This window comes from Rhinatrema bivittatum, chromosome 8, assembly GCF_901001135.1.
Source record: "Rhinatrema bivittatum chromosome 8, aRhiBiv1.1, whole genome shotgun sequence".
Taxonomy (NCBI): domain Eukaryota; kingdom Metazoa; phylum Chordata; class Amphibia; order Gymnophiona; family Rhinatrematidae; genus Rhinatrema; species Rhinatrema bivittatum.
This window is the reverse complement of record NC_042622.1, coordinates 55062687-55089898: the sequence shown is the minus strand read 5'-3', so window position 1 is coordinate 55089898 and position 27212 is coordinate 55062687. Positions and strand designations below refer to the sequence as shown.

The 27212-nt window shown below is 44.6% G+C and overlaps 1 protein-coding gene across 1 annotated transcript in view; it reads right to left on the bottom strand.

The window, feature by feature from the left end:
* Positions 1–679: 679 nt before the first annotated feature.
* ACTR5 (actin related protein 5) overlaps positions 680–27212 on the bottom strand; it is a 32747-nt gene continuing 6214 nt past the window's right edge. Inside the window, exons 4-9 of the mRNA XM_029612821.1 lie at positions 25190–25407; positions 23733–23915; positions 15419–15541; positions 3763–3902; positions 2772–2904; positions 680–1662 (exon numbers count right to left, since the gene is read on the bottom strand). Coding sequence (XP_029468681.1) covers positions 1384–1662; positions 2772–2904; positions 3763–3902; positions 15419–15541; positions 23733–23915; positions 25190–25407 — 1076 coding nt within the window. The 3' untranslated portion in view covers positions 680–1383. The remainder of the gene's footprint in view (positions 1663–2771; positions 2905–3762; positions 3903–15418; positions 15542–23732; positions 23916–25189; positions 25408–27212) is intronic.

The following is a 27212-nucleotide window of genomic DNA, read 5'->3' as shown; positions in this document are numbered from 1 at the left end:
GCTACAGGGAGCAGTTTAAAGAATGTCAAAAGTAATAACATTACAGCAAGAAATTATTTCAGCTGCCAGAGGAGTATTTTTGGTTGCTATGTGCACTTCCAAACTACTTTATAGTGCAGGTTTTTAAGTGACTTACTACTAGTATTATGGACATGCTTGGGGCCTTTCATTCAGTCTGGATAACAAAATATTTTATCATTTGTTTGTACTTTGGGAACATATATGCAGCCACCTCAGCAGTAGACAGCCTGCTAACACATTTCCATTATCCATAGTCCAAAAGGCAGAAACAATGAAGATATTTTTTTCATCCTTTTTCTCAGTGCAGCAGACACTCGGTTCTATAATATTTAACCGCAGTGCTGCAGGTGATTAAAAAAAAAAAAAATTGTTTCCCAGGCCCAGACCCTGTTCCATGGGCTGGTCAGGGCCAGAGATGCTGTGGAAGCAGCATCCACAGTCCCTTGAAAGGGATTGGGTAGGGGGGTGAAGGAGTTCTAGTCACTGTACAGCGGTGACACCTAGTGGCTGGATTTAGGGCTCATTCCAGAAGGAGCCCTGTGGTGCATCGTCCCTGACCCAAAGTCCAATCACTGCAATGACTGGGGTAGGCAAGATGGAAGGGAATATAAAATGAGGGAAAAAAAAAAATCCATGGGTAGTTGCAAATGAAGGCTCATGGCAACAGCGGTGGTGCCAGAACTAATTTTTTTTTTTTTTTTTTTTTGAGGGGATGGGGAGTAGAGCATTAGCTAGCCCCCCACCTTGCTCCCATCTTATGTGGGTTTTTACAGCAGTAGCTCCACCACCCTTTAATTTCTAGGAACATTCTCTATGGTCTGGCTTTTCACTCTCTGCCCTCTCTCACTCTTCCTCTGTGATAAGGGGTAGCTACTTTTTAAATGAGTTAAGCTCTCTGCTACAGAGCAATTATATAAAACAGTCTTCTAACCATGCCAGTTTTAAGATGCTGAGAGGAGGGGTGTGGAGGATGGATAATTACCTGCCAAAAAGTACATAAAGACTTTTGATGGCCTCAAATCTTTACAGGATTAGCTCAAGGGTGGTGCTGTTTCCCTGCTCAAGTTAGCTTCCTTATAGGCCAGGGAATCATGGACTGGCAGCGATGGCAGTGCCCCCTGGCCCTCAACGGTTCCGCTAAATGAGGGCACACACAAATGTTTTAAATTTATATAAAAATACAAATATTAACAGAAAATAAAATATCACTTCCATATCAACAAAATATACAGTCTTTTTCTTTCTGAATGCTAGAAGGGAAAATAATTCCTCTCTCAGCTCTTGTGCTTACTGTTCTTCGGATGATAAAAGTTACGTTCCTGCTCTTCCACCAGAGACCCCAGGCCCCAGCCACTCTCTCTGCTATACATGTTCGCTGGGGCCACTCATAGCAAGCATTGATGCCTGGTTGACTGCTACAGGCTCCACCGATGTTGCTGCCACAGCTGCAGTTCGAGGAGCCAGTTTGGGGAGACTAAGGGGGATGTAGGGGTTTGAGGTGCAATGTTCCTTTAAATATTCTCCTCCTTTTTCTTCATAGTCCTTCCTGGTTACCCAGCCTTCCTCACGGTTCATGTGCTCCAGTGCCCAATCTCGAGCACCGTACCAAGCATCCATGATGGGATTGGATGCCAGGTTGACCTATGTGGTAGGAAAACGGATTTGATTAACTTATGACAGACAGAAACAGGAGGAGAAAAAAAAGTAGCAGGAAATGGAGCAGATGGATGTGAAATTCAATATTCTGCTATAATCTTAGGATTGCAGCAATAGAGCAAATATCAGGTGGTCTGCTGGCAATGCAGTTCTTAAGCTTAAAGGCAAGAATAGGAACAAAAAAAATCTCAAATTCCATTTCAGCTACTCCTCTCCCTCCAACACACACAATAGATAACACACAAACTCTAAACACTATATAGAGAGAGTAATCCAAAGCCACCAATGAATCTACATTATCACCAGAGTCTTTCTGGAATAAAATTTAGATACAGTTTTCTGGAGATAAGTATCAGCTTTGAAGTGCCAAAAAGCAGAATATAAAAATAAAATAAGTGTGTTGCCATTTTTGGAAGTTATTTATTACGTTTTTAAATTGCCTGTGTTGTCTGTAAAGCATGTGGGCACTCTTGGCTCACATTCATTATGGCTAAATTTTCAAAGTGAAGTCATCGGTACATACTTTTAGCCAGGCAGATTACAGCAATTTTGAGAGAGAGAGAGAGAGAGAGAGAGAGAGACCAATCTGCTTGGGTAAATAGCTTTGAAAATTCACTTCATGATGACTGTCAGTTTCTGGTGCTCAGCCACAGGGCACCATTCAAAGGCAGAACATAGCTTGTGGCTCTTTACAGATGGCAGCTGAGGCTTTTCGATACTACTGAGCATTAAAAGCCAGGAACATAACAGATTTAAAAATGAAAAGGTGACAGCAGTTGAATGCGGTTGCTAAGAGTAGTACTGTCAAACTTTGTTCTATAATCCAGCAGCCTTTCAGCATCGCCAGTACCCACCCCATAACAGAACTGGTCTATTTTAACTAGCTTCACAAAACTATGCTTGCCTCCTTGAGAGCCAGCCCTGATGCTTCACCAGTTTATCAGACCTTCAGTTTCTGCCTTTCATTAAATTTCATAGTCATACTTCGACGTCTCCCAATACAATTAACAGTATTAGAGTTCTCTCCTTGTGTTTTTCTTAGCAAAGCAGCTTTATAAGTTTTGTGGCAAGTTCATCTGTTGGCCTGTCAATACCTGAAACGTAGACTGGAATGGCCTCATTTGTAGGAGCTCCCGCTGAATTCTGGATTTCATCCCAGGGAACATCATGTTTCCACCTGTCAGGAACACGTTCTGCACCAGCTCCTCCTGCACTTCCTTTGGATACCTGCAAAAAAAAAAAAACAAAACAGCAAAACTGCAACTTCAGTCCAAATCCTAGGTTCAGAGTCCTTGGGTCTACCTTTTCTGGTATTACCAACATCAACGGCCATCTCCACGTGACAATAGACCTTCACTTGTGACAAAGACAGAGTGTTCGTTTATCAAACCAAACAAATATGGAACTCATATTTCTTAATTAAACAAATTAAAAATAAGTCATGTGAGGAAAGTCATCTGTGCAATATCAACCTTCCTCCATCAACGCTGCTTTTCCTACCAGGCATATTTCTGAAAGAACGCATGCCTATAGTCTTCACTGTATGTCTGTCTATACACATCTAAGCATGAATGTGCTCATATTGATTTTCACTCTTTTCCCTTTCCCCAGTGCAGATGCATCAGTGAAGGCTGTGTGGAATTAGCAGCCACAGTGTTGGGAGTGACTTAAGGCTTGGCAAGGTAAGGGCCCAAGGGGAGAATGGTGGCTGCACCATTGGTGCTGACGAGGGCTCAGGCAAATTAGAATCTGCATGGGAGAATAGCAGCCACGTCTGTGGCAATTGAGGGCTAGAGTAGGGAAAGAGGGGTCACGAACCGAGATCTGCTTCATACCATGCAGGCCTGGGAGCAGGGAGGGCGAAGCATACCTAGTATTTGCTATGCATGGAGTGTGCACTATCTCCAACTTTTCTCTCCAAAATGAGATTCATTTCATATTAAATTACTGCTGTCATGTATTCTGCATACTGTCCCATCATTACAGCACTTCACTGAAATTCTCCCCGCTGCCTGTGTCACTTTTCCAGTAGCACACTTCCTATTCTTCTAGCCACCTCTCTCCATCTTAGCTTGGGAAACTCACCTGTCCAGTACATACTGCATGGTCTCTGCTATTCCAGCTTGCTCTTCCCCGATCAGAGATGGCTGAAAAAGGATCTCTGGCACCCGGATTCTTTCTGTCCCCAGAAACATCTGGTGGTATTCTGCCAGGTTGAACATTGGCTTTGGGGATGAAAATATTTAATAACATGAGCGCTCCCTTTGTGGATGGCTAATTCATCCGGCCTACAGATTCCACACATTCTATGCACGGGACCTCAAAACTCTGTATGACCATTGGAAAGCTGCTCATGGTCCTGAGCTACTCCTGGGATGGCAAACTCCAGTCCTGCAATACCACTAACAGTCCTAGATTTCCAGACAGCCACAGTACATAACCATGTATGCAAATAAACATCATGAGCAGATTCATTTATTGTTTTATTTCTGATTTTAATTTACCCATTGCATATTTATTACAATGACTTAATGACTGATTATGGTGAAACAAAGTTTTACTTAATTTCCTTTTCTTTAATACAGTCAGACCAGGCCAGACTAGTGGCTTATGCTCACAAACCAGCAGATGGAGACAGAGAGCAACAGGATTATTGATTTCATGCCTTATATCTCTCTGTTCTGACAACAGCCTGCTAGTATTTCTGTAACAAGCTAACTGTGAACACTCTCAATACCATCACTTATCCTCATTGTTTTTAAACCAGTGGCCTGCCAGAAGACGAAGGAAGCAGAAACAAAGGAAGAACTCCCACAGCAAACCAGAAATAACTCACCTGCAGCAAAGTATTGATATTCATTCTAGTCTTCAACTCTTCTTACCTGCTTGCAAATTAACTTCTCTGCAAGGCACAGTGTATAAAAACACCCTAAGGCACTGGTAGCAAAGGAAAGGCCCTGGCCTGGTCTGACCAGGGAAAGGTCATCATCAAGCAAACAGTGATTTCACCTTCCTCTTCAACCAGTCAGTCTAGTCGGATGTTGCCCAGCCCCTCACAATATTGCCAAGGCGATGGAAGTCTCCTCTCAAGCTCTAACATCCAGGCAGTAAAGCTTAGAAAGGTATGCAAGGATGACCATGTTGCCGTTTCACAAATCCCAAGGAGAGATCAATCACAACTCTGTCCACAAAACTGTCTGTGCCCTTGTGGAATGATCCAGTTTCTGCTTCAGCAAGGTGTGCCAGAATTCAAACTACTGAAATTACCTCTAGCACGCCACAGTAGCCCAAGAAACTGCCTCACTTTTCTGCGTTCCACAATACAGAATAAAGATGATCGCCTGAAAGCGCTAGTGACCTTACATCCAAGGTAAAGAAGTGAGGACTCTTCAGAATCTGCCTGCCAGGTAAGGAAGGCAAGATTGACCGATTCAAAAGAAATACGACCTTCAGAAGGAAGGAGGGAGGGAACTGTACAAATCTGGGCTCTTTCCTTCGTAATCAAGAAGAAAGGCCCCTACAAGAAAATACTTACAACTGAAGTTGTTTAGAAGAAGAATCCTTCCTGCTAAAATTTAGGAAACTCCTAAAGACCGTTTTGTTCTCTCAGGATTTTCCCCATGATATATAGCCAGAAACAAGTGGATTATTCCATGATAAGCACTCGTGTAAGAACTCAAGGCTCATACAGAATATGAAGTATAAACTATGACTATGAAGGTAGTTAGTTGGATGTTGGTGTTTTTATCTATTGTAATATATGTCTTGTTCATGTTTACTATTTATGTTTTTTATGAATGTTTTGTGTTAAACTGCTTGGGAATTTTGATTTGCCATATACAAGTTTTTAAATAAATAAGATACCCTGTGAGTCAAACAAATAGCGACTAAGACAACTATCTTCAACATGACTGGCCTTAAAGAAATAGCCTGAAGAGGAGCAAACTGTGGTCCCATCTAGAAGAACAAAACCAAGTTCAGGTCCCAAGGCAAAATTGGAATATGAAGCAAAGGCCTAATATGGTTAACGCCCAGCAAGAGACATCTGGATGAGCAGACAGTGGGGTCTACTGCGAATACGATTCCCATGGAAAGAGAGCACCATTACTTGCACTTTCAAGGTATAAGGAGACAACCCCTTAGAAAGGCCTTACTGCAAAAATTCCAAAATCAATGGAATAGGCGTGGTCCCAGCGGCACACCAATGCCCAGAGCATCAATCCTTAGCACATAAACTAAGGAAGGGGAGAATGTTTTAGCCTTCAGTAGCATAGCCACCATGGCATGAGAGTACTCCTCACTAATTGTGCCCTTTCAAGGGTCAAACTGTAAGACAAAATTAGTCCAGTTCCTTGTAAAACAAACATCGAACCCTAGCAAGGAAACTTCCTGAGAGGCAGAAGTTTTAGAAGGCTGTTGTACAGCAGATACCAGAGATTCACATACCATAGTCAGCGGAGCCAGTCTGGAGCAATCAGTAGTACCAGCCCTGGATGCTTGGTGACACTTCAAAGAAGTCTGCCTATCATAGTCCAAGAATGAAAAACATAACATCCCCTCGGTGGGCCACTCCTGAACTGGATGAACGAGCTAAAAAAAATTTGTATTCTGGCTGGTTGTCATCAGATCCCAGCCTGGCTGGCCCCACTTTGATTAGATGGTCACAAAGGCCCTCTGAAAAAAGGACCATTCCCCTGGATCTACAACAATGTAACCGAGGCAGTCCACTCAGATATGGTCTATGCCTGCTAAGTGCAACGCCAACAAAGTCTATAATTCATTTCCGGCCAAAGAAAAACATCCATCTCTAGTGCCACTTGAAGACTCCAGGTTTCCCTTTAATGAATTATGTATGCTACTGCTGTGGCATTGGTCAGACATCACTGACCATTTGTCTCAATAGCCCAATAGCCCTGGCTTCCAAGCAATTGAGGGACCAACTTGCTTGCACAGGTGTCAAGCAATCCTGTGCAAGCAGCTAGACAGTGCAGCTCCCAGCTTGACAGACTGGCATCAGTCATCACCATGATCCAGGTTGGGGTCAAGCAGCCACTGCCCACATTCCAAATGCTTGCCATCCAGCCACCACTGTATGCACAACTTTATCACCTCCAGCAGCGGCAATCTCACCGAAAAGTCCCGAGATTGGGGGTCCCACCTGGAAGCAAGGGCCTTTGAAGAGGACACATGTATGCTCTCACCCATGGGACGAAATCCACCATGGAACAGAGTCTGAAGGTAGAACCGCACCATTGGATTTCTGACCATTCCCCAGGCCTGGACCTGGCCACAGCCACACAGCTTCTGAACTCTTTGTTCCATTAGACATACTTGACCCATCCTCATATTGAAGCAAACTTCCAGGCAATCTAGTCTGCGAGGGCTGACGACTTCCAATTTTCCCATGAGCAATCTATCCCAAATCCTATATCAACTGGACCACTTGCTAAGAAGTGGAATGCTCATCTGAAAGGACTGTGCTTTTATTAGCCAATCATCCAGATATAGTGCACCAGAATCACCCCCACCCTCAAAAAAATGTTTTCAAGGCTGTTGCCTGCTCAAAGGGTAGAGCCTTAAGTGAAAATGGTGACTTAGCATCACCAACCTCAGGAAGTGCTGATGATCTCTCCAACTGGGTTGTGAAGATAAGCTTCTATTAGTCCAAAGATGTCAGAATACATCTTTCAGAACTGCCCTGATCACTGACCTTAAGGTTCCCACCCTGAAGTATGCCACTTTCAAAAAAAAAGTCACTGACCCACCACAGGTCTAGGATGGGGTGAAAGAACCCTTCCTTCTTTGGGACCCCAAAGTGTAGGGCGCATCATCCCCAACCTTCCTGGTCCTTCAATACCAGAACTATCGTCTTAAGTCAAGCAGATGGGGAGATCACTATTTGGTAGACCATTTAGTGGACAAGTTATCTGCCTAAAGTTAGCTAGATAACTTGTCCTGCATATTTAGTGGTATAAACGTCCTGCTGAATAGACTTGTTTAAAATTATCTGGCTCCATGTATCCAGCTAACTGTAAAACATAACCAGGCAGCCACAGAGCTGAAAGACACCCCAGTGGCTCTCTCTTCTTTTGCTTTATTGCACAGGAGGGAGAACAGGCTCAGCTAAGCTCTGCCTTAAAGACAGAAGCAAACCAGTCAAAAAAAAAACAACAAAAAACCAATTCAAACATCAGAAGCAATAGGGGCTACAATCTACAGAACAGGGGAAGGGGTGGACAAGTGTAAGAGAGGAGGTGGGGGACGAAGAACCAGGTAAGAAAAACCAAAACCCAAGACCTACCAGTCACTCTAGTAACTCCCCTGGTCCTGGCATAGCTCTACCAGAGAAGGGAAAGCAGGAATTTTTAATGTGGGAGCTGTCTTAAAATTGATCCACACTGCACATCCAAAGATTTTAAGAAATGACCATCATAATAGGCTTCCTCGTTAGGGCTTTCGCCTATTCATGATTTGGAAAACGCTGAAGCGCCATTTTTGAAAAAGTTCGACAAACTTAACTATTACCCTTGAAGAAGGACTGGGAGATGGTGGTAGCAGTCCGAAACACGGCTCCGTGTCGGGTCAGCAGCACTGTGAACACTGTTATGGCTTTTTGATTGAAACATTGAAATACCGAAGCATCTCAAGATAAGTTGAATTGTTCAAGCGATGGATTTTGTATGAGGAATAATATTAGTTAGGCTGGAAGAGCCAATGACTTTATTAGTTTTATTTGCAAAGAAAAAATTCTCTTAAAAAAAACGTTCCTACAACTATGACCTGTGATTATATATAAGGCCGTTTGAATAGGCGAAAGCCCTAACGAGGAAGCCTATTATGATGGTCATTTCTTAAAATCTTTGGATGTGCAGCGTCGTTAATACCTTATATATGGTGAAGAGCACTGGGTTACTTTATTAATATCGGTTACTCCCAATACTTTTCTATGATAATATTAAGTCCTACTCTAGTAATTTCAAGGTGATTAAAATTGATCCAAACACACCCAGGGTCATGCTCAACTGAGGGAGGGAGGGAGCACTCGACTGTCATCTTGGGAGTTACCCCAATAAGAACATAAGAACATAAGAAAATGCCATACTGGGTCAGACCAAGGGTCCATCAAGCCCAGCATCCTGTTTCCAACAGTGGCCAATCCAGGCATAAGAACCTGGCAAGTACCCAAAAACTAACTCTATTCCATGTTACCGTTGCTAGTAATAGCGGAGGTTATGATCTAAGTCAACTTAATTAATAGCAAGTAATGGACTTCTCCTCCAAGAACTTATCCAATCCTTTTTTAAACACAGCTATACTAACTGCACTAACCACATCCTCTGGCAACAAATTCCAGAGTTTAATTGTGCATTGAGTAAAAAAGAACTTTCTCCGATTAGCTTCTTTTTTTCCAGGTCTCAAGTACACAGCATGGGAGGGATGTCCACCATCTGCTGAAAACAGAGACTACTGGCAGGCTGGTATCAGCAAGGAGGTATATAAGGGATAACAGCAGCGAGCCTGTTGATCTCTGTCTCCATCTGCTGGCTGGCATGTATAACCCACTGGTCTGGACTAATCTGGTCTGACTGGATGAAAAGGAAACCTGTGTATGATTTTAATTGTATATTGCTTTGTGCCAAGTTCAATAAAAGGAAATAAAATTCAGCAACTCTACTCAAGTCCTGTTTAGAAAATCACCTCAGTCAGTTTAATTGGCCCTTATTGCAATAAAGCAGGAACAGATTGTGTGGTGAAAGTACCAAAACATAACCCAAGCATTAAAAAAAAAAAAAAAAAAATATCCCCCAAACACTAAACTCTTTCGATACACATACTGACCTCGATTAGTTTTAAGTTTTATTTGAAATTTGTGCAGATGCATTAATCCAGCTTTGAAAACACTTTTCAAATTCAGTGTTGTTAATAAGAACAGGGTACAAAGCAGCAACACTCAACTGTTACCACCTAATTTGCTACTTAGCCACAAATAAGACTCAGCAATCACAATAAAACAAAACATTTTCTCATTTCAAACCCTAAATCTTAATTCTTTAACACTAGAACTACTGGGACTTTATCCCGCTATGTTTTAGGTTCTATACCTGAAAGAAAACAAATGGTTTTTGGTGTATGAATTGATGCTCTGTAATAAGTACAGACAAGAATTCTGCATTTTGATTATTTAATTTTAAAGTTTTCATGGTACAGTCTGAGACAGCCACATTGGAGTGGCTAACAGCTTAGATCTAATCAGGCTTGTAAAGAAGAAAGATACAGAAAAACATTTTCAAACCTCTCTCACCTCCGACTCATCACAACTTGCCCCTTTTTTCCTTCCCTCTCTAACATGCTTGCACATTTTTAAATATTATCATACAAATACCTGCCTTTATTTCTCTCTACTGTACCCACTGCCCAGGGAAAGTAAACTCAGGACCTTACATGACAACCTGCAATTTCTGAAGATTTTACCTACAAGTCAGGACAATAGGAAAATTGGTTCTTACCTGCTAATTTTCGTTCCTGAAGTACCACGGATCAGTTCAGACAAGTGGGTTTATGCATCCCTACCAGCAGATGGAGGCAGAGAACAAAACTTTGAGGCACTGCTATATAAACAGACTGCCACCTGCAGTCCCTCAGTAATGACCTATACCCAAGCCAAGATGCCTACCTTAACAAACCCCAATAAACCTTGGGCGAACAGAGACAAAGTTGGAACCCCCTGCAAACTAGACCCCCCCTTGATTTAACACACAACATATACCAAACTATGTACACTTCTCATTACTCCGAGTGTATCAGATGCGAGCTCAGCCATAACCAGAAGAGAGGAATTCTTTCAAAATATGGGGGCAGGTCTCTGGACTGATCCATGGTACTTCAGGAACGAAAACTAGAATGTAAGAACCAATTTTCCTTTCCTGTTTGTACCCCGGATCAGTCCAATCCCTCTATTCTGGTTGGGAACCCGAAAGACCCACGCACAAGACACTCTCCCCAAACATCACCCATACATCTAACTGGTAATGTTTGGTAAAAGTGTGAAGAGAAGACCACGTCTCCACAAGACAAATCTCCTGCGGAGAAAGCAGTTGACACTCCACCCACAAGGTCGCCTACGTCCTTGTGGAATGCACTCTCAACCCCTCCAGCACCACCCGGTCCCTTACAGATGTAAGCTGTTGTCTCTTTTAACCATCGTGCAATAGTGCCCTTGGAAGCCTTATTTCCCTTCTTTGCTCCACTGAACAGGACAAACAAACAGATGATCAGATCTCTGAAAGGCATTCGTCACCTTGAGATATCGCAAAAGAATTTGACGCACATCCAAGTGGTGAAGCTCCCTAGCCATTGGAGAACCGGCTGTCAAATTCGGAAAGGCCGGAAGCTCTACAATCTGATTAAGGTGAAAAGAGGACGCCACCTTCGGCAAAAAAGAAGGAACCATATGTAAAGAAACCTATCCTCCGAAAAGTGCAGGAAAGGGTCCATACACGACAACGTTTGCAGCTCAGAAATTTGCCTAGCCAAACAGATGGCTACCAGGAAAACAAACAGTCTTCAGGGTTCATCCTTCAATGACACCCTCCACAGTGGTTCCAAGGGAGGGCCACACAGTACCCGAAGAACCAAATTCAGATTCCATGCCGGACCGATCTTCTGCACTGGTGCATGCAGATGTTTTGCCCCTTTTAGGAAACGAACCACAGCCAGATCAGATGCCAGGAGGTCCACCCTGAATCCTACCATGAAGGGAATCCAAGGCTGCTACCTGGACCTGAAGGGAATTAAAGGCCAATCCCTTAGCCAAACCGCTCTGCAAAAAAGCCAGGATGTGCGGGATGTCCACCTTTAAAAGGCTGCACCCTGTTCTGCAAACACCAAGATTCGAAAATTCTCCACATCCGAACATAAGCCATTGAAGTGGAAGGTCTCCTCACCTGAAGAAAAGTTGAAATCACAGGCTCCGAGTAGCCTTTCAAATGGAGTTGTCACCTCTCAAAAGCCAAGCCGCTAGACAGAAGTGATCCTCCCAGTCTGAAAATACAGGTCCCTGCCGTAGCAACTCTGAAAGATGACCCAAGTGAACGGGACCGTTCACCGCCAGACGCAGAAGTCCGCAAACCATGGCCAAAGCAGCCACTTGGGTGCAATCAGAATCACCCTGCCCGGATGAAGCTCTATGTGCCACAGCCCTCAACATACGAGAGACTACATTGGAAAAATGTTCAGCAATAGGTGGTCTGGCACATTTGCACGAGAGCATTGATACTCTCTGATCAGACCTCCCTTCTGCAATTGAAAAACCAATCCACTTTTACATTTGCTGGCGTCACCATGAGGTCTACCACTGGTCTGCCCCACCTTGCCTGCAGCAAGGCAAAGGCTTCCGTTGACAACTCAAACTCCCCTGGGTCCAGATGCCGTCTGCTGAGGAAATCCACTTCCACATTGTCCACTCTGGTTACAAGAGAAGCAGCTAATTTCACCAGATGTTTCTCTGCCCACATGAACAGTTCTTGTGCCTCCAGTGCCACTAGACGACTCTTTGTCCACCCTGACGATTTATGTATGCTACTGTCATCGCATTGTCCAAGAATACTCGCACCAACTTGTCCCGAACGAGAGGAAGAAATGCCAGTAAGGCTTTGCACACCACCCTGATTTCCAGCTGATTGATAGAACAAGTCGCCTCCTCCGATGACCACTGACCCTGGGCTGGATTTCCCTTGACAAATCGCCCCTCAGCCAGAGAGGCTGGCATCCGTGGTCACTAGCACCCAGTCGGGCATTTCCAGATCCATTCCTTTCTCCAGACTGCACAGAGACAGCCACCATGCAAGACTGGACCTGGCATCCTCTGGCAACGGTAAAGAAACCTGAAATTCTTCCGATAGCGGATTCCAACAGAATAACAAAGTTCCCTGCAGAGGACACATGTGAGGAAAAGCCCATGGCACTAATTCCAGCATATACGCCATGGAACCCAGGAACTGCAGGTAAACCCAGACCCTGGGGACAGACAGGTGCAATAGTCAAAGAACCTGACTCTGTAACTTGAAACACCTTTCCCAGGTGGGTATCGAAGCACGCTCCCAGATATTCTAAAGACTGGATCGGCCTCAGATGACTCTTTGCAAGGTTCGTCACCCAACCCAATGACTCCAGAAGCTGCATTACCCGCTGGTCTGAGCAACCACACTCCACCTCCAACTTCACCCGTATCAACCAATCGTCCAGGTATGGGTGTACCAGGATACCTTCTTCCTTCCTGAGTGCTGCTGCCACTACCACCATCAGCTTTATGAACCCAAAGGGAAGAGCACAAAATTGGAAATGTTCTCCCAGAACCATGAACATCAGAAACTTACAGCTGCTTGATGGTCGTCTTTTTGGTAACTGCAGATACAGCTGCATCCACCTTGGGAATTCTCCATGCCTCCAAGGTCTGCAGCTTCCCCATAGCACTTTCTACCTTCAGGCCCATCTCAGGAGATTCCCACTCCTGATCCACCAACTTCTTCACCTGCTTCGGCAATGGGAAAGCTGTAGGGGCTCCCTGCAATCCCTCCAAGAGTGGTTTTTTTTTTTAAATTAATATTCCGCTTTTTTGGATTACATTCAGGTACTGTAGTCCCCAGAGGGCTTACAATCTAAGTTTGTACCTGAAACAGTGGGACTCGAACCCTGGTCTCCTGGTTCGTAACCCACTGCTTTAACCACTAGGCTACTCCTCCACTCCTTCACCCCTTCTTTGTCTGAATTCTCCTGGGCAGCTTTAATCCCAAGCTCATCCAGCACCTGGGGAATCAATGGATCCATTTCCTCCTTCTGGACCAGACCACTCACGGGTCATCACTTTCTGCGTCCGGAACCGTATCCAGATCTGGGTAATCCAGATACTGCATTGGATCCCCCAAACACATCCACTGGGTCCTGATCCGGATCCTGCATTGGACCCCCCCCAGGGCACCAACAGGGTCCTTGTCTGGCCCCACTGGACCCCTTGCAGCTGATCAGGATCATCCATACCCTCTGACGAATCTTCTTCCTCCGGGGCTCGGCCAAGTCCCAACATGCACAGGATCCCTCCTGACTCCACCTGCCCTCTAGCCTTATTGGTCATCCAGGACTTCTTAGGTAAGGGTCTCTTTGCCCCAACTCCTTTCTGACTAAATAAGCCTTATGAAGGTGAAGAACAAAACCTGTGGAAAATGCCTCCGGGTCCAGAGGAGGAAGAATCCTGATCCACTCACTCTTGAGCCCCTCCCCTGCCACCAGCAGGGTCCTTTCCCACCAGAAAAAGGTGTGGGAGGGGAATCCCAGGGCTCAGAAATGGCAGCCTGCATTTCAGCATGTGCTGCCAAAATGACCACCGACTCCCTCTGATGCCGCTCCCCCCCACCCCTCCCGAATTCCCCAGACCCGGCCCAGCCGCCTTCACATTTTCGATGCACCCCCGGGGGTGCCACCGAGGTCCCGGCACCCACCCCCCCCCACCCCACCCAGAGGCACAACGGTGGCAAAATGAGGCCGAATTGAGGAGAACCTGCTTCAAACTGCAGCCGTGACAAACTGTCGTGCTGCACGGGAACCAGTATGCCAGCTGTCGGGCCTGCACATGCGGTCAGGCCTAAAAATAGCAACTGCCAACGCAGAGCACTCCCCGACGCTGCCCGGTGCTGAAATACTCAGCACCCAGCTGGGCCCCAACGAGCAAAGGCACTTGGCTCACTCCCTCCCGGCAGAGAAACTCAGTATTTACCCACTGCCTCAGCCCTGCCCCTCCTCTTCCCTTGCTCTTGACTCCTCTTTTTTTTTCTTTCCTGATCTGGCCAGGAAAGAAAAAGGGAAAAAAACAGAACAGAACTTCCCTGCTTTTATAGGGCACAAGCTGAGGAGACTGAGGGAGTGAAGGGCCCAGAGGGGTGAGGGAACCAAGACCCCTGGCTATCAACCCCTCCCCCCTTTGCCAAGAATGGCCAAGTCAAGCTAAGGGTTACCAACCCCCCACTCGCCCTGCTCCACCCAAGGGATGGCCCATGAAGGAACCTAACACCCCAGGGAGCCGAATCTTCTTCCTAACTCTATTCTTCTTCTTTTGCTAACCCCAGACTGCAGGTTTGCACCTCTGCCATCTGCTGGAGACAGAGAAATATTGAGGAACTGCGGGTGGCACTCTCAATTATGTAGCAGTGCCTCAAAGTTTTGTTCTCTGCCTCCATCTGCTGGTAGGGAGGCATAAACCCACTCATCTAGACTGATCCGGGGTATGAACAGGAACAGAAAGCGAGATATTTGCCAACACAAAAACATGCTGGCGGTGGTTTGCGTAGAACAAAAACTGAAGGGGGTGGAGGGTTAAAATTTCCAGAAATCAAAGGTCATCATAAATGATGAAAATTCACAAAGTTTCAACCCGCTGCAATCACATACACTTATTATTCAAACCTTTAAAAGTGTCTTACCAGGACAAAAATGTCCCGGCAGTAGTTCTAGTGTTGGAGCCTCTATGGATTTTAAAATTCTGTACCATGGAATGTTCACGTGAAAGGGTCAGAAGACCCCATGTCTCTCTAAGTCAAGTATCACTAGTTACTTAATCTGTGCCTGATCATGGAAACCAAAGTACCCTCCACAGAAATAAGTAACAGCAGCCAGTCCTCCACAATGAACAGCATTGCTTAAGCCCACTCTTATGCCAACAGAGGAAGACAGACAGCAGGCTCTCCAGTACCTGCACTGTAGTAACCGGTTTCTCCGCTTCCACCTGCTCCTCTGGAAAGAGAGGGTCCAGCTCGGTCATACCTTCCATGTCCTCCAGAGACTGCTCGCTGCCCATCTGTTCCAAGTCAGGGGTCTGAGCAAAGATGACACAACAGCTCCAGTTACCATTAATTAAAAAAACAAACAAAAAAAAAACCCTGCAGGCAGCTTGCAAGCCTGAGATTTCCTTTGAAAATCTGGGTGATGCGCATATTTCTGTCCCCATGTACTTCTCACCAGCAGAGAGGAAGGTACAAAGAAAATAAATCACCATGAGCGTCTTCACTCCCCCGGACTAATCCTGCCCTTTCCTCCTAAAAGCAATTAGTGGAGGAGAACATTCAAACATGCTAAAATACATGCTTATTCACTTAAAATATTTAATTATTCCACCCACATAGCTCTCCAAGTTTCTGGACAGAATGGAATATAGTAAACTATTTATTTATTTGATTTCTATTCTGCCTTTCAGATACTTCAAAAGGGGGTTAGATTACATTCAGAACCTGTAAGCAGTGCAAGGTGTTCTCAGGTCAAAATAAGAGCATGTTCAGTGCCTGGGTTCAAATGCCACTGGTCTCAGACATCCAGTACCATAACAAAGACACCGCACAAGCCGGCAGGACCGGGAGGGTCCAACAGGGCAAGTCCTGGAGGGGCATGGAAGGGAGGCAGGTCACAGATTATTATGGTCTATGGCATCTATACAATGGCTCATAGGAAGCACACATCGAGCCACTGATACATTGAGCACAAATAATTAACCTGACAAAAAAGAATCAAGGCAACTTCCTCTAGAGAAAAAAGAAAAAAGAAAAAAAAAAAAGTTCTATTGGTTTTCAAAATGTGTGAAAAGTACACTTAGGGCTCTTTTCAACAGTGCTTATTACACAAAACAAGCAAATATTAGCTGGAGAGGTGCTTAAGGAGCCTTAGTTTACCTCTTAAAAGGACTGTCTTACAACCAGAAACTGCTCCATTTCATATTAAAAAAATCTACACGCTGGGGCAATTTTCAAAAGGATGTGCATGCGAAAAAGTGTATTTATGCACGTAAAAAGCCCAAGTCCTTTTAAAGGTTACCCCTAATGTGTGAAAAGCCTGCAGATCTCTTACAACTGGAAGTTCTGCTTTCCATCCAGTAGGCTGTTTCTACTTTATTCTTAATCGTGTTATTCCGGCATCTAGTATTTTAAAGAGGTAGAGACATGCATGAACAGGCTATTTCTACTAGACCAGTGCAGTTTATGCATGCCTCAAAATACAAAGAAAGAATACAGTAACTGAAAATCAGGTTCTGAAAAAGAGCAAAGATCAGCTTAATAGGCAGCAAGTTTGCACTACAAATAGTTTTGACACTTGTACATACAAAGATGCTGCTGTGACAGGGGAAGACCAATTAACAAGCATAGAAACATAGAAATGACGGCAGAAGAAGACCAAATGGCCCATCCAGTCTGCCCAGCAAGCTTCCCTCATTTTTTCTCTCATACTTATCTGTTTCTCTTAGCTCTTGGTTCTAATTCCCTTCCACCCCCGCCATTAATGTAGAGAGCGGTGATGGAGCTGCATCCAAGTGAAATATCTAGCTTGATTAGTTAGAGGTAGTAGGGGTAGTAACCGCCGCAACAAGCAAGCTACACCCATGCTTATCTGTTTTTACCCAGATTATGTTATACAGCCCTTATTGGTTGTTTATCTTCTCCCCTGCCGTTGAAGCAGGGAGTTATGCTGGATATGCGTGAGGTATCAGTTTTTTTCTTCTCCCCTGCCGTTGAAGCAGAGAGCTATGCTGGATATGCATCGAAAGTGAAGTATCAGGCACATTTGGTTTGGGGTAGTAACCGCCGTAACAAGCCAGCTACTCCCCGCTTTGTGAGTGTGAATACTTTTTTCTTCTCCCCTGCCGTTGAAGTTATGCTGGATATGCGTGAAGTATCAGTTTTTCTTTTCCCCTGCCGTTGAAGCAGAGAGCTATGCTGGATATGCATCGAAAGTGAAGTATCAGGCACATTTGGTTTGGGGTAGTAACCGCCGTAACAAGCCAGCTACTCCCCGCTTTGTGAGAGTGTGAATCCTTTTTTCTTCTCCCCTGCCGTTTAAGCAGAGAGCTCTGCTGGATGTGTGAAGTAACAGTTTTTCTTCTCCCCTGCTGTTGAAGCAGAGAACTATGCTTAGCCCATCAAACCGTGAAGCACTGCTGGTTACAGATCAGACCTCTGCAAAGAATAAAGCTGGCTTTTGATGCACAACGTTGCAGGGTTATGGGTTTTTCCAGTCTCCCTGGTGATGGATTTTTAGGGAGAGCCGCATTCCACAGCTGTGCACATGGCTAAGAATACCCCACCATCTAAAAGCCACATGTTAACTCCCACAATAAGAGTGGGACAGGGAAACAGCATCTGCAGCTCTCTTTAATTCACCTCAAAGGAGGCACACCATGGCTTCTGCAAAGCAAAGCATCACCATACTCTTTCTACAGATCATGCTGAGGAGTTATGAAAAATCCCTCTGTAACCTGTGCTAACTATGTCCCAGGACAAGGCAAGGAAACCACGAGCAGTACATATAGTGGGATTGTTTCGGCCTTTCCAGTAGACACATTATCCCTCTGCATGTCCACTTTGATTTTAATTAAATGAACATGCAGTACTTTTAATCAAGTTCAGCCATCTTCTCCAAACTGAACTATGCTCTGCTTTTTATCTGAAACCTCCCTGCCTGACAACTTGCTTTCTTGCGTTTTTATTGAAACACGGAAACATTTGACATCAGGTCCACAGAGACCAAAGATCTGTCACAAATGTTTCTACTAAAACCCATTTCCCTCATATGGTCTTATTCACTGAACCAAGGAGTGTCAGATGAGAGGACAAAAGCACAATGAGGAACATAAGCATCTCTAAGGCTCCCTGGGCTTCTCTTTATCTGATTTATAGAGCACCTAGTGAGGCATTCAGGGCAACGGGACAGGGAAACAAAGCCAAGATATTTTACCCCAAAAGAAATGACAAATGCATCTTCTATAATCAAGTTATAGGGAACCAAGAGAGATTTCTAAATATATTGTACATCTTTGCAAGCTGTTTTCATTATTTCAAATTTCAATTTTTAGAAAATGTTTTACAGAAAATGCAAAGGATCATCATCCAGTTGTAGGCCCATTCCATGAAGCCCAGGCTGCAGACAGGAAAGTTTCTAAGCAGGACCGTGCATGCATCATGGTGGAGATGAGTCAACAAGCTGGGTGTGGCAGCGATGCCCTACTCCAGCGTTTCCCAACCTTTTCAAGAACAAGGAACGCCTACACTAATAAAAACTCTTTTGTGGCACCTTAAACCTCTCTAGAGCAGGCAGTGTGAGCACAGAGAGGACTCTCATGCTGCTGGATTTTGGTCTTCTGTGAATCGCTCCCCAGAGGTTCCTCTGGCATTGAAGTTTGAAGTCCAGGTTGCATTTGAGTTATCCACAGCCTCCACACATTTTTTTCAGTAACACTTCCGTGGGCTTCAGCCAACCTTTGGCCCCACTGCTATCACCTCTGAGGCCCCTTCCTTTCTTACTCTGTTGCTCTCTACTTCACTTTCTCCACTTGGTCTGTTTTTATTCATTTTTATTTAAATCATCAACGATACACTGCAAATAAGTCACAAAACAGTAGAAGACTCTCAGCTGCCTTAACATGGGCACATCACCCACTTGCCCCAGGTTCCTCACCCTGCAGATGCTCCTGCCCCCTTTCCCTCCTCACTGCCTATGGACTCCTGCTGCTTCCCTATCCTCAGTTCCTCACTAGGCATGGACTCTCTTCTCCATCTGGTCCCTTCAGTTTTTCACCTGAACTAAACCTTCTTACTCCCAGATTTCAGTTCCCTCTACATGCAAAAAAAGACAGCATAAATCCATGCAGTGCGACAGCTGGCTCTGTTACCTTGGCTGGCACATGTGGTTGCCACAGCTCATCCACTGCTGCTGCTACCAACACTCAGAGCGAGTCACACTCTCCCTGTCTCATTCAGCCTGGAAGGAGTCACAGGAGGATGCTCAGAGAGGGAGGGGGAGGGAAGATAAGGAGCTGCAGTATGTATGTGCTGCACAAAGCAGGGCCAGCTATCCATGCCCTGCATGCTGCTCAGTTATCACACTCTAAGGCTCATTCTGTAGCTAAGAAGAAGAGACATACATGATTATACATGTCCTAATGTAAACCGGCCTTCTGAGATGGGATTCCCTTCCCGCTTATTGGTGTCCTTAGCTGAGAATTAAATGCAGGGGGTTCCTCGATACTGCTCAAAGGAGGTCACTGCCAGAAATCCCCCTCTCTTATCGGCTTGGTATAAAAAGGGGCCTGAAACCCATCCGATCAAGTCTCCCGGTGGTAGGGAGGGAGAGTGGTAATAAAGAAAGGGTTTTTGTGTCTGTCAATGATAAAAATGACATTAATTTTTGTTACCAGATATTCTGTCAAATACTAATTATTTTTATTATACAGCTGAAAATTTTAATGCTCAACTCTTCTGTTATATATTGCAGAGCCAGTACTTTTAAGCAACAACTGTGAAATTATCAGATAATGAAAAAGATAGATTAAAAAAGAGTTGTACTTAACAATTAAATGCACTCTTAAATACTAATGCTATATTTTATCTAAGAAGTTGAGTCGATGTGTATACTTTTATGGTTTTCAGGTTACCAGGAGTTTCTTTCCTTGGAATGTCATCCAGGTAAGTATAATACTTTAACATTTTATCTCCTTACTTTCCTCTCGTCTTCTTTCTGTCCTTCACTCTTAGGTATTTCTCTCTCTCTTTCTATCTACTTGTCTCTGATTTTATTCCCTTTGGGGTCAATTTTAAAAGGAGCGCACACGCATCCATGTATGCAGTTCCTGGCGCGCACATGGATGTGCCAATTTTATAACGTGTGTGTTGATTCTCACGTTACAAAATACGTTTCCCGCGTGTACATTCGTGCCAGATTTTAATATGTGCGCGCATGTATGGGTGGGTGGGTGGGATTTTAATAAGCAACGCGTGGCGACACGAGTAGGACTTCCTCAGTTCCCTCCCAGTGGGACTGGGAGAGAGAGCTTCCCTATACCCCTACCTAACCTTCCTACCTTTTCCCCCTCTCCTCCCTGACCCCTAACCCTTTCCTAGCTATAATACATTTATTTTTTATTTTCTACCTTGCTGCTCCTTTGGAGCAGTAGTAGACTGAGCACTGGCCGGCTGCTGGCACACGCTTCCCCGGGACAGCGGCTAATGGCGTTTATCCAGCCCCCCCCCCCCCCCCCCGCACTCCGCCCCTCCCCACCCAGACACACCCCCCACCCCACCCCCCCGGGCCGCCCCGGAACTTGTGCACATATCGGGGATTATGCACGTGGCCGGGCCTGTTGTAAAATACGCACGGCATGCGCAAGGTCCAGCCACGTGCGTAACCCCCAAAATTTACACGCGCACCCGTTTTAAAATCAGGCCATTTATCTTCTGATGTGTTTTCCTATTTTCTGTGTGATGACAAGGTGGTGGCGTATGCACACACTTATCTTGTTAATGTTCTGTTTTGGTGCTTGTTGGCTAGGAAGTTCTCTATCCGGTGTCATCTCTCAACCTATTTCTCTGTGCTTAAATGAAATAAAGAATGAAAGAGCAAATTCCTACGACCGACCCTTCTTCCGCAAGCTAAAGTCTGTGTCCCGGTCATCTTACTGTAAACTGAAACTAACTAAATGAGAAAACAAAGATAATTATAGTTTCCCTATCTAAAAGACAAGGGCAGTTCCCTATCAATTATTGCATTCATACTCTCAGGTTCAAGAATTCTGTTGCAACTGATAAGAGTTCCTTTGTGCCAATGTCACTTTTATTTCAAAAATGTTTCAATTTACCCTGATGAGAGTGCAGGGTTGAGACTTGCTAAAAGTGCTTTATGCTTGTTACTTTGTATAGTTTATAAGTAACTTTTCTTTCTTAGCAGTCTCCCTTACAGTGCAGGATGCTTTCCATCAGGGCTACTTATTTATTTAAATTCTTTCAATATACCGATGCTTATGAGACAATGCTGCCTCTTCGCACTTTGACAACCAATTTGACACAATCTTGGTGCAAATCGCTGCTTTCAAATGTTGAGTGGTTTACTCAGGCTGACACTAGTGCCCCCAAGTCAGCACCTTGTTAACTATCTTCTATTTTACTTTACCTTGACTGGTGCATATCATTAATTACTACCTTTCATTCACTCATATACTACCCTCTCTCTCCACGACCCTTGCCAGGGTTATTGCGTTTTCTGAAACTTTACGAGCCACAGCAACGTGCTCCTGCTCATATCAGATCTCACCAGGCTTCTTCCTCAGTTCTAAACCGGCACCAGTTCTTTTCATCCTAGTGGATCACTGTTCTTCCGGTTGTCACTGGAGTGAATAGTACCCGTCGCTTATTAGTTTCCCTATTACAATGTTAAAAGCTTCCATTTGGGGGAGGGGCTTCAGATGGTACTATTTTTTTTTTTTTGCTACTCAGTTTTTGAGGGCTCTTTTGCAATCTTCATATATTTCTCTGTGCTTTGACCTGCCTCATCAGCTCTCGTTAGGGAAGCTGTTGCTGTATATCCTGCGATATGGCTTCAGTTTCTGCGTTGGTTGCCGAGGCGGCATTTGTTCCCTCAGGTAAATTTGGGGCTGTTCACTGAGTATAGGGGTGGTAGGATGCTACCATGTGCATTAAAATAAAAATGTTCCAGTTTATCTGATCCTCAACATGGTTATTTTCCTGGTTCAAAATATTTTTCCCAACTCACTCTAAGCATCCAAAGATTTCAATAGCCTTTCGTTAGCATGCATATTTTTTCCTTTAAAAACTATTACACTGAACTTTTATACTATAGCCTTACCAGGACTCTTGGGTTCCTTACAGGTGAACCCAAATGAAATTTCTGGCTTTAAAAAAAAACAAAACCTTTTTTTGAGGGATTTTAATCCCTCAAAAGGTAAGGCTCCCATTGGGACATTTTCCTCCTTAAAATTTGGCTCTGGAGTTGGGGAGGTGAGGTTGGTCAGTTGGCCAGGGTCGTTCCCCCCCCCCCTTTCCTGACACCACCTTTGTTTCATTTAAATTTGGTTTTCCGCCCCCTTCAGAGGCGAGCTTACCCACAGGGAACCGCGGCCTTGCTGTGTCAGGGGCTTCTCCCAGGCCCTCTGGAACTAATCGCCATTAAAAAAAACAAAAACCCCACGGCAGCATAGCAACGGAGGACTCACTCAGCAGAGGTAGGCAACTGTCTCAGCAATCTGGTGCTCATCTGATCGCACAGGCCCCCCTTCCGCTTGTCGCTGCCCTATTTCTCTTCTCTGCGGCTGCTCAGGGCCTTGGTTTGATCAGGTAAGGAAGGCCAGGCATCACTACCGGGGCCACAGAACTTCTCTTCGCTGCAATGCGGCTTTCTGTTGTCGTTGGGGGAAATTGCCAGCTGTATCATCCACTCTGGGCCTCCAAGCCATTTCAATGCAGGCTTGCTCTCTCTTTCTCTGGGGCTTGACATTAGGACTCGGGTAACAGTTTAAAAGTCATCGTGTGTGTCTCTTATTGCTGCGAGGTGCTGAGAGCAGGCTCCAGGAGGTGGTCTGGAGCAGAGTATCAGGCAGTGCTGACTTCTCCCATGACACGCCTGATCAGGACTGAAGCCATGGCACGCTGGTTGGGAAACACTGATCTACCCTGTGAAGGCTGCACCAGGCCCTGTATCTGCCTACGGAACGACAGCGCTGCACTTCCAGTCACGGCAGCTGTAGCAGGATTTTATGGTACACATAAGCTCTAATGCTGAATGTCTGGCCTTCATTATACTGTGCTCAAGCCACTCGCTTGCATCTCCTGCACTAGACGTTTCCCCAATCGGAATGCTGTGGCACTCTAGCGACCTATGGCCGCAATGCAGGAAGTCTTCATATTCTTTACTTCCTGACCCCCTAGCCATGTGCAGTTCCAACTGTAGAGGGAAGCTGGTAGAGGAGGAAGCAGCAGCACCAGGTAAGCACTGCTCACACACTCTGCCGGATCCAGGACATAGAACCTAGAAGGTACAGCTGAATTGTGCCAAGAGATGTGGAGGGTGGCTGAGAAGAAAAGTTCGATGCCTCTGATCTGTACACCCATAGTTCTGCTTGTCGGTCGCTCTAACACAATGACAACTTGCCTTGCCTTCGGACAGCTTTAAGAGCAGATCACAGACTGAAAATGATCTGGCGTGTGACTTGTTTTTAAAGAGGGAAGCAATCGTACCTCTGGCTTGCTGTCCACCACATCCACCTCAATATTCACTTCAGCCTGTAGAATCTTCTGCTTGGTTTGGTCGATGGCCAGGCTCAGTTTATGGATGTAAGACTGCAGCTCCTCTGCCGAGTCCATGTTCAGCTCCATCAGAGCTTTGTGAAACTGATCCACGTGGCCGTCTTCCAGAAGTTCCTAAAGACAGAACATACCAGTGAAAGACAGTCATTAATATTCACACCTAAGTTCCCCGACTGATGGTTTGACCCTGATAACATACAAGAAAATACCTGAACAAAGACTTAGGAATGTTCAGTTTGAAAACAAAAAGACTAAAGGTATGATCACTGCTAACTAATACTTGCTGTCCTGATATAACTGTTTATTTGTGTTACTATGTTAAGGTGATAGAATCTTCAACTGTTCGGTGAAATCTTGCAGGCACTAACACCAGAAAACAGACAGAGAGATAACAGATGCTACTGATTATGGATATACACAGTATAGTACTGGGCAGGTTATCTTGCAAAAGGTAACCAAAATAAGATTATTCAACAAATTATAAGAATATAAGAATGTGACATAACATAAAAACATAATTATGTGACAAGACAATCAAAGATGAACTCAATCTGAAATATAGGGATATGGCAGTGCGCACCTATGTCTGCATCTGACAGGTAAGAGTAATCTGCAACTCCTTCAAACCACAAGTACATAACCATTGTCAGCTGGAGTGTCTGCTTATTACTAAGGGGAATTACAGAAAGCCCCAGTCAACAGAACAAATCATTATATACACAGCAGGGCATTGCATGAGACTCCAGGATGAGACCGCTCCAGACCTTGAAATCAGCTGCCTTAAGGGCCGAACGCCTTCCTATCTCGATGAATGACGTTTTTGGTGGTTGTTACCCCTAGTGGGATTTTGCACTATAATATAACCGCTGCATCGCATGCCCACTCACAACTACACATCCAGGAGACAGGAGGCATGTAACAGATCAAGGAAGTTTTAGCCAGTGAAACCAAGAACAAGTGTGCTCATAAGCTGAGGCAACAGCAGCAGGTGGACCAGATGCTGTCCACTCCTTCTTAACCACCTGCACTATAAATCCCAAGAAAACCACATGCCAGTCAAGAACCATCAGCCCATATTTGGTTCTTTTTTTGAAATTAAAAATCCTCTAGGGCACAGATCCACTCTGAGACAGAGTGTAAACAAAAAAGTCGAGTTAATTGTGCATTGAAAGCAAAATGTTATGCAAAAAAGTGTTGCTTTGTGACTAAATTGAGAGCCCCCAAACCATCATACTAACTGCTTTGCTGCCACCACACTGAGATGCTCTAGAAATGTTTTATAACTGACTTGGCAGCAAAGTTGTAGTTTGCTAAGGACGAGTCCCGCTCGTTTAAACACCCTGCAGTCATTGTGCACACTGGCTGGGTGATCAAACGGAGGGCGTTACCTGCACAAAGAGCAGCCTGTCCAGTCTCTCTTGGTCAAGCTGAAGCTTCTCTTCCCTGCGGCGGGCATTGAGCTCCTGCAGCCGGCGCAGTTGCTGCTGCCGCCTTTCCTGTTTCTCCTCCGACGTCAGGGAGCTGCCCAGGAGCTTGTTAGAAAAGGGCAACTGCATCTTGTGCACGTTGTTTTCGTAGTACTCCGGAGACCTCCATTTCTGAAGCTCTGCAGAACAAAAGGACGGATTAGTCCCCAATCCTGGAGCCACGTTCATGCTCTGCAGAGGGCCGGGGGAAACACAGGGAGTCCATATCCAGCCGGGAAAGCAGGCTTATGCAATCTGTCTCTTATTAAAAACAAGACGACCTACAGCACTCGCACCTCAAGGAAGATGGGGCCAAATCCACAAACCTGGTCACTTGCCAAGGTTTCTTTTGTCTTGCGTATCTCCTTGTCCCTGATCCTTCTCCTGTTCTTTCCTCCTTCTCCCTTCATTTTCCTGACTGTCTTCTACAGGAATTCTTCTCTGTTTATACAACAAAATTACAACCCTCTCCCCAACCACCCACCCAGCAAAGGTTATGTCATAATTGGAGATCACTATGCCATATCAAAACTAAAGTAAGCCAAAAATTGTCTTTTGATTTATGCATTGTGAAAATGTCTCATCTGTGAATGGGCCCATAATAAGTTTGTCAAACCTCTGTTCAGTGTTGTAGTACTTAAATTTTACTACCAGTAAATGGTCTTCGCATAAAAATAAAGTTAACTGCATGTTTCTGCTTGTTAAATAAAGAAATGTTACAAAACTTTAATCCTCTTCCTTCCTTCCAAATGAAAAGGCGGAGTAAAGTAGTGCAACAGTAGAAGAATGAAGAGACCAGCCTGAGACACGGTGACCGAGATGTGCCAGTGAAACACAAGGCGGGGCAGTCCGTTCACTCTTCTAGTACTGCAAGTCGCTTGTACCCTGCTTCCCATTCTGGCTGGAAGCTGAAAAGAGAGAATTCAATTTCAAAGCTCCAAGGGCTCATCATTTTCTTCTTAGTGTGAAAGCACTGCATTTTGCTCTTTTTTTTTTTTTTTTAACCACAAGTACAGGTACCTCCCCCATTGCATTTTTTATCCTGAATGCTATGTGTATTAAAGATCCTCCCAAGCTCCAAACTGACAAAGGCCATGTACGAGTTGATCAAGGGCTTCTTTACCTGCTCCCTCACTACTATCAATTTTTGCTGCTGTACTGAGAAATTGTTAGGGCTGAATGAAAAGTATGGAAACGAAACAGTCTGGGCACTTTGACGGGCTCATGATTGTAATTTTTTTTTTTACATTTTGTCCTAGTTTTCAGCAATGTTTCATGATTTGATGGATTTCTGGGGTGGGGAGATTTGTCTTTTTATTTTAAATTTCCCCTTGTCCAGTCATTGCAGCGACTGTTCTCAGCCAGAGGCCATACAACTAGGGCTCCCTTCCAGAACCCTGCAAACATCGGTCCTAAATTTGGCCACTAGGTGTCACTCTCGCACAATGACTGGGACACCCTCTCCCCAGTAGAGGCTATGAACATTGCCTCCACAGCATCTCTGGCCCACCCAGAGACCAGACCTGAGAACTGAACCCGGGTTCTCCACATGACAATGAACAGCATCGAGCCAGCTAATTTGATGAGTTCTGGATTATTCTTCATGCCACTGTGTCTTAGGTAGCTGTCCCCAGAAATAAACATAAAAATGTTTTATTTTTTTTCTCAGGCACTTAGGGAGCAACAAAATTAATATCCGTTTATGAATTTTGTTTGCTGAGTAAATTTCCTCAAAATAGCCTCACTGAACAATCTAACACACCTGGAAAAATTCTGAAGATTTATTTAAAAAAAATTCAAAATGAACTTTAATCCACTTCACATTTTTAGAATTATTTTTTTTTTTTTACTGGGAAATGAACCCACAGAAATGTATTGTGTCCCAGTTGTTGGCAATATGAAATAATACAAGTAAAATCTATTTGCTCATTTCATTTTGATACTC